Here is an 8,204-nt window from a genome sequence, read left to right as displayed (position 1 = left end):
AAACTTCGCCGCTTCATTCACTTTTGTGACAATTCGAATCCCAACCCAACTGATCGTTTTGCAAAGATAAGGCCTTTGCTTGAAGCGGTCCGTTCCAATTTGTTGAAAATTGAGCCTGAAGCTGACTATTCTGTGGACGAAGCAATGATTCCGTATAAGCGTAAACGGGCTGGCAATTTGCGCCAGTATATCAAAAGCAAACCAAAGAAGTGGGGCTTCAAATTTTTCATTAGAGCTGGCGTTTCTGGCATTGTGTACGTTTACCTTCCGTATGCAGGGTCCTCCACATTCCATGGGGTCGAATTTGATGCGGAGGAAAACAAACTAGGAACGTCGGGAAAGTTTGTGACAGTCCTGTGCAGGACAATACCCGACATGCCCGACGGACTGAAGCCGGAAATATTCGTCGACAATTTCTTCTGCTCAATTCCATTAATTCTGTACCTCAGTTCCAAGAATTTTGAAACGCTTGGGACAATAAGAAAAGATAGGCTTAGAAATTGCTCTCTCAAAACCGAGCAGCAGCTAAAGAAAGAAGGACGGGGTTCGTTTGACTACAAGACAAACAAGAATGCTGGGGTCACAGCTGTGAGGTGGGCTGACAACAAACTGGTTACCTTGGCAAGTTCTTTCATGGGTGTTGAACCTAATGATAAAGTCCAAAGTTACGACAGGAAAGAAAATGCCAAAATCGATGTCCCAGCCTCTGCAGTGGTGAAACACTACAACAAGCACATGGGCGGAGTATACCCTGCAGATATGCTTATTTCACTGTACCGAACACCCTTACGGGCAAAGAGGTACTATCTGAGAATATTTGCATACATCATTGACCTCTGCATTTGCAATGCTTGGCTGCAAGCAAGACGCGATGCAAACATTCTTGGCGTGGAATACAACAATCCGCTGAAACAGTTTAGGCTGGAAATCAGTTCTAGCCTTGTGCTTCAAAACCAGGCGAAAAAGCGAGGACGTCCATCTGGTGATGACCTCCCACCACCGGATAAAATCAGACGACCTGTGGCACTCAGACCACAGGAGGATGTCCGCTATGATGCGGTCGCCCACTGGCCAATGCACACTGACAAGGGTCGATTGCCGCAGCGGTTGGTCGCGCATGAAATGCAGCAAGTGTGACGTGTTGCTTTGCTGGCCTCAGGAAAGAAATTGCTTCCTGGATTTCCATGTGAAAACCTCCACAGAGAAGAATTAAATGTGCCAATCAAACTCTAAATAGCACGGTGTTATATGACAAACAAAGACACCATACTTCGAGCCAAAATCCATGAACTGTACATAAACAAAGACTCGTCGGGACAAAGACTGTTCTGCGCAATGTTGCCATATGGTTACAATCTGGAAAAATAAACAAAATAAATTGTGAAAAAAAGCCCTGCAAGGTGTTCTTTGCCACAAATAAAGTTTATTTCTTGGTGGAAACTTTTTTTCTTGTTTTCAATCTACTGTTGCCACATAAAGGGTTAAGGCGCATATCCGCGAGGTCTTTTAACCCTATAGGCACCAACGTATCATATATGATGCCCCCACTAAATAACCCTAACAAAGGGAGACAATTCCAGCTAAATTTCAATTCAGCTGATTTTTTATTATCTCCCTTGGAGGAAGTACAAATTGACCTGCCCTCTATCTCAATCCCTGTCGTCTGCTATATAGCAGTTCCTGTTTACCGTCACCACTCTGTTTGGTTTTCACTGCCATTTGGACAATTTTCAATCCATCATCATCATGAACACGTGTACTATACTAATGTGTATGCAACATATTATGCCAGTTTTATATCATTATTTTGCTTTACTTGGTTTTAGCAGAAGATTTATTTTTGTTGTATCATATGTGATACGTTGGTCAAAGGGCCGATGGAATGTATCATATGATACGTTGGACATAATACAAAATTTGACTTTGCTATCTGGCTTCAAGATTGTGTTTTTATAATGTAAGAACAAAGCTAGACGAAGCATGCTAGATCACACAAATAAAAGATTGTTTTACATATTTACTCACTATGTAGACTGTCTTCCTGAAATATGAAACGGACAAAAAGAAGTGCATGTGTGTATTTTCATCACGCCAACATCTTGTCAGTTCGTTTTTGCCTAGATATTATTTGTTTCCTGATGTATCCAATGCCATTCCTTTCCTCTTTCAGTTTAACATTTGCTATTTTTTCCACAGATCTGATACAGACTCTGATGTTGATGATATTATGGACGCTATATCCCCAAATGATACTGAATAGAGTGAGCTTGACACATCCGATGATGAATATCTTCCTAGTGAAGAGGAAAGTGATTCACCGGGCCCGGGCAACCGCTTAGGCTTAACTGCCAAACAGAGTAAAGCGCATAGCAAGAAGAGGCTCAAAGATGACTCTGATGAACAAGATGACATACCTTTGTCAGTCCTGAGGACCAGACTCCATAGAGAAGATGTGGATATGTTGAGCCAAATGTTAGATGAGCCAATGTGGGCTGACGTACCTTTTATTGTCTCTGACACAACATTCCTAGGTGAACAACAAAGTCTTCCGGACTACCTGAAAACACCCTATGAATTTTTCAAAGATATAGTTACAGACGAAATGATTGAAACCCAAACAAACATTAAACGATCATGCGGATAGCATTGATCAAGCTGAGTGGGGAAAAGCCACAAAATTCAGGTAAGACAATCAGGTCATAGACGCCAAACCCCTCAATGAGTGATTTATGACTGACTGACAGCCGAGAGAAAGAATTTCGCGCGCCACCTGAGGGGCAATCAAAATGTAAACAAAGATCAGCTGACCTGCGCCTTGCGTGGAGGTATTACTATCAGGTGTATGCAGCGTGTAGGATATTGCCTTCATGTTTTAATTTTGGTTTAATATTCAAGCTTAATATTCAGGTTTAATATACAGGCCTACCAGGACGTTGTTGATTTTGTTTGATTGTTTTTTTTTTTTTTAGTACCAGCATACATGTAGGAGTGATATCAGTGCTCAAATGTTTACTGTAGGAGTGGCCTCAACCACATGCCTGATCATTTGTCCCTTTTGCAGGCAAATTCACCCTTTATAATAATGTGTTTCTGCATTATTTCAGTTGCACGTGCAAGTATGATAATGGTGCTCCATGTTATCGTCTATTCCCTCCGGAGGAGATGATGAAGCGCAGAGGTGATATGAGAGAACTAATTCCTCGTAAGTAACACGTACTGGGTTATAAAGGGTACATCTATATTATTAATCAGTTAACAGACTTCTGAACTTTTTTCAGTGGACGTTATTCAACATAAAGATAACTGGATCCGACAAACAAAAGATACATAGAAATTTTGAAAAATATGTTTATTTACAAGACAAGTGTCATTAACAACGTTCCATGCGCCAGTTGGAAAGACAATAACCATGCCTAGAGCAGAGATTAGTATTGTCATTCTCATATAATTTGTGTTTTCAGGAGACCAGATGCTTGTTCTGTTGGGAAAGATTTCCTGCGCCATGAACTTATCCGATATGACTATGAAAACAAAACGCCGAGAACAGAAACCACGTGAACATCAAGGGACATTTTATTGGAAGGAAAACAATTGTGTCGTGACACATTCAAGTTCTTGCATTGGTAAGTAAATTGAGCAGAACAGCACTGAAATCAGAAGAAAAGTTGAACGTCTACTGACATTTGGCAAGTTCTGCATACATTATGGTGTATATCCGGATCTGCGGATCTCCTGGTGGGCTGAGGGTTACAACATGTCAATGATGTGGAAGGCAGTGATCTTCTTAAGCAAGCCTGAATAAAAGACAGAAAAAAAGCAAAACCAGTCAGCAAGGCTTTTATGGCCTGTGTTCTAAAATTTTCAATAACTGTGTTTTTTTTTCTAAGCGGTGTTGCATAAATCCAAGCAGTCATGACCAACATAATTTTTAGTGATTCCCTTTTATTATGAGATTTATTAAGGTGTAAATTATGCTATTCTTGCAGTATCAGCCAGGACCGCTTGACCGGCCTTCTGAAGCACTACAAGGAAAATGGTCTACAGCCCAAGGAGAAGAGAAATGGTGGCCGAAAATCTAACACTAGGTCCTTCATGTATGAAGATGTTCAACGAACTGTGCAGTTTCTCACCAATTATGCCCGTGAAAATGCCCTTGTGTTGCCCGGTAAAGTCCCAGGCTTTAAGAAGGATGACATCAACCTGCTGCCATCTTCACACACAAAAGTGTTTGTGTATTCCCGCTATAAGGAATCCCTTGAAGGAACCGCTAATTATGATTTTAAAATATTTTATATTTCTGTTAATAAAGAAATGGATGTTCGTACCACAGTTAATCAATTATTTACCTGGATGGGTTTATTGCCATTCCAGTATTATTTCATGTCAGTTAAATGGGTGGACGAAAGCAGGGGGTAACCTGTGGTAAACCATTGACCGGTTGTGAGTGGGTCCATGGCATCAACTTTCTCACAAATGGCGTTGACATTCCATAACAATTTTCTGCATCTAGTGATTAAAACATATGGTACCATGAATGCTGTAAATGCGGTTTTCTGCACGACAAAGTATTTTTCCACATAAAAGACATAGATTAAAATTTTTAACGCCACCATGTATGCACAATTAGTAATGAGAATCTGATTCAGATTGTTTCTCTAGTAGATCACAGAGTCATGGGTTCCAGCAACTTTTTTGACTTTTGGAAGAAGTTGTGTCCCTTCATTGTGACGGCAAAACCTATGACTGATCTTTGCTGGACATGCCAACTGAACAACACATTGATCTTCAGGAGTGCTAACTTGGATGAGGAAAACAAGTGTGAAAGAGTGAAACAGCAAGAAAATCATCTGTTCATAGTTCAACAGGAACGATCACTCTACAATAAGATGGTGGGCAATGCAAAGCGTGCTTGCCAAGAAAATGTCATCACCGAACTTTGTCAGAATTCTCCTTGTTCAAGAAACATCATGATGCACTACAGCTTCGATTACGCCCAACAAGTTCACTTACCAAGTAACCCCTTGCAGCCAGGTCCAATATATTTTCTTGTGCCAAGGAAATATGGGCTATTTGGAGTGTGCTGTGAAGGCATTCCTCGGCAAGTAAATTTCCTGGTTGATGAAGCCCATCTAATCAGTAAAGGATCAAATGCTGTTATATCCTACCTCCACTACTTCTTGAACAACTACGGCACTGGAGAAACAGACGCTCACTTCCACTGTGACAATTGCTCTGGACAGAAGAAAAACCGTTTCGTGTTGTGGTATTTTGCGTGGAGAGTGGCTGTCGGTCTGCACAAATCTGTTTCGCTGAATTTTCTCATCGCCGGACACACCAAATTTGCACCAGACTGGTGTTTTGGTCTCTTGAAGAGGGCCTTCAAGCGCAATCTTGTACCAGCACAAAGTGTATTAGAAACTGTGGTGAATGAGAGCTCATCTGTCAACATTGCGCAGGTCGTTGGGTATGAAGATGGCACCACTGTCGTTCCAGTCAGTGATTGGCAGGCCTTCTTCAAGAATTCCTGTAAACCATTACCCGGAATAAAGAAGTATCAGCACTTCAGATTTGATGATGCTCATCCTGGCTCTGTGTTCGTAAAGGAACACTCAGAATCTGCGGAAACAGAGTTCAACATCCTCATGTCAGATTCAAGCTTCCCACGGGGTGCACCGGATGTGTTAGCTCCACCTGGTCTTCCACTTCAGAGGCAACAATACTTATATAAATCTATCCGAAAGTATGTTGATGAGCCTTTTAAAGACACAGTTTGCCCTAACCCAGATGTAATGCCAAATGTAGAACAGGATGAAACTGTGATTATCACTGAAACAAGGAAGGACAGCGATGGACATGAACGTGTGAAACGTGGTCGTGGCAAAGGAAGTCAGCGTGGTCAGACGGGTGGTGGGAGGCGTGGTTGTGGGCGTGGCCATAGCCGTGGGCGTGGTCAGGGGGAGAACAATGGTGTATAAACTCTTCAAATTCAATTTGAATCTTCAGTACAGTTAAAAACACACCTTGTGTCACACTTGTTTGATATATATTTAAGATGAGTGGACTGTGTCACAGTCACGCCAAAACGGGCAAAATGACTGATAACGGTGAACAAGGGTAGGGGAGAGCGGGGATGGTTCGTACAGCGGGATAGTTCGGACACTGCACATTTTTGCCAAACAATGCTTGTCACGACATCTATGATTGGTTAGATAGTTGCCAAGTGTTAAAACAACAACAACAGTCACATGGGGAGTTTTGACAGGTCTTCGACTTCTACAGGTATGGAAACTTTAATTTTTCCCCGTTTCTGATGTATATTTTCGTCGGTGCGTTGTAACTGTATGCACGGGTTAAGTTTAGATGTTCAACAAACCTACCATACCCCCTGAAAGCTGTGCCCATGCGACATGATTTAGGTGTAGAACTGTATCCCTGTCCTGCGGAAATTTCCCACTCGACCATTTTTATTCCTTCAATAACATGCGGGGATACTTCGGACAGCTGTCCGAATCTTCCCCATGCGTCCGAACCATCCCTACAACTCATGTTTTTGTTTTGCAGAATTTCTATAAGACGCCTCTCAGGATGCCTAGAACGTATAAACGGAAAACTGAGAGAGTTGTGAAGCCGGTAGATATGGAGAGAGCTGTACAAGATGTGCTTGACGGCAATCTGTCATTGCGAAAGTCTGCAGATTTACATGATGTCAAAAAATCAACGTTGAAAGATTATGTGGACAAAGCTCGAAAAGGTTTCCTGTTCAAGGTTGGCGAGTTCAATACCAGGCAGGTGTTTTCTCAGGAAATGGAACAACAACTAACGGAGTATTTATTGAAATGCTCTGCCATGTACTACGGCTTAACACCCAAGGCCTTGCGCAGGCTAGCTTATGAATACGCAAGACAGAATGACATCAGAACACCTGAAACCTGGGCAACAAACAAAATGGCTGGCAAAGACTGGTTAACCGGTTTTCTTCACAGAAACAAAAGTCTTAGTATCCGTAGCCCTGAAGCGACCAGCCTAGCGCGCATGACAAGTTTTAACCGGACAAACCTAAAGGTGTTTCAACATAAACTTGCGGCAGTCATTCAACGCTACAATTTCAATGAATCAGAAATACTCAATCTGGACGAGACTGGGTGCACAACAGTGCAGCGTGTTCCAAAAGTCATCGCTCATAAAGGTGCTCATCAGGTGGGTCAAGCAACATCTCGAGAACGGGGAGAACTTGTGACAGTGGCGGGAATTATTTGCGCAAATGGAAATGCCCTACCCCCAGCCTTCGTCTTCCCCAGGGTTCGCATGGACGCTGCCCGCATGATGTCTGGAGCTCCGGCTGGTGCCCTTGGTCTTGTCCATAAGTCAGGATGGATGACAAGTGAGAATTTCTAACTAGTGCTGAAACATCTTGTCCAACACACCAGATCCACTCAAGACAAGAAAATTCTCCTCATTCTGGATAACCACGATTCACACCTGTCTGTTGATGGTCTCAATTATGCCAAAGAAAACGGCGTCGTTATCTTAACCCTGCCGCCTCACACATCGAATAAGCTACAGCCCTTAGATCGCTGTGTTTTTGGTCCCTTTAAAACATTCTACAACCAAGCAGCCGACAGCTGGATGCTCAGCCACCCGGGCCAGACTCTGTCCATTTACGACTTACCGCCTCTTGTGGCAACAGCATGGGACAGAGCTGCAACGCCAACAAACATAAAGTCGGCATTCCGGTGCACAGGAATTTGTCCATTTGACCGCGATGTGTTTGGGGAGGAAGATTTCTTGATGTCCTCTGTCACGGATAGGCCACACCCATCGGAGAAGGGCGGCCAGTCGCCAAATATGGCGCCTATTCCGGTTTCGAACGCTGCGCCTGGTCAGTCTGGGGAAACCTCAAATCCTGTAAGTCCGTCTGACATTGCCCCCTTTCCAAAAGCCCCTGAGAGGAAAGGTCAAACAGGCCGAAAACGTGGTAAATGCATGATAGCAACAGATACGCCTGAAAAATCAGCTATCGAAGAAATGAAGAGCAAATCCATTAGAGCCAGGAAGATCTCCTTGTTTCAGCAACGGAAGGGTGCTAAAAATGCGGAAAGCAGTAGCAGTAGCAGTAGCTCTGATGGCGAAATGACAGAACACGATGAATCGGAAGCCTCCGATGAAGAGGACAGTTCCCTCCTTGTTGATGCGCCTCTGGACAG

The 8,204-nt window shown here is 43.0% G+C and overlaps 1 protein-coding gene and 1 long non-coding RNA gene across 2 annotated transcripts; both read left to right on the top strand.

Moving 5' to 3' along the window:
* The first annotated feature begins 2,551 nt into the window (after positions 1-2,551).
* Positions 2,552-4,124, top strand: LOC135464672 (uncharacterized). The gene is made up of 3 exons (XR_010443676.1): positions 2,552-3,202; positions 3,462-3,623; positions 3,987-4,124. It is a non-coding gene; the product is annotated as an uncharacterized LOC135464672 (long non-coding RNA).
* Positions 4,125-4,450: 326 nt separating this feature from the next.
* Positions 4,451-7,046, top strand: LOC135464671 (uncharacterized). Its single transcript, XM_064742162.1, has one exon. The coding sequence runs from the start codon at positions 4,674-4,676 to the stop codon at positions 5,973-5,975; it is 1,302 nt and encodes a 433-aa protein (XP_064598232.1). The 5' UTR covers positions 4,451-4,673; the 3' UTR covers positions 5,976-7,046.
* Positions 7,047-8,204: the final 1,158 nt, after the last annotated feature.

Source organism: Liolophura sinensis, chromosome 4, assembly GCF_032854445.1.
Source record: "Liolophura sinensis isolate JHLJ2023 chromosome 4, CUHK_Ljap_v2, whole genome shotgun sequence".
NCBI classification, from domain to species: domain Eukaryota; kingdom Metazoa; phylum Mollusca; class Polyplacophora; order Chitonida; family Chitonidae; genus Liolophura; species Liolophura sinensis.
Note: the sequence above shows the minus strand (reverse complement) of the source record. Positions and strands in the feature narration are given on the sequence as shown.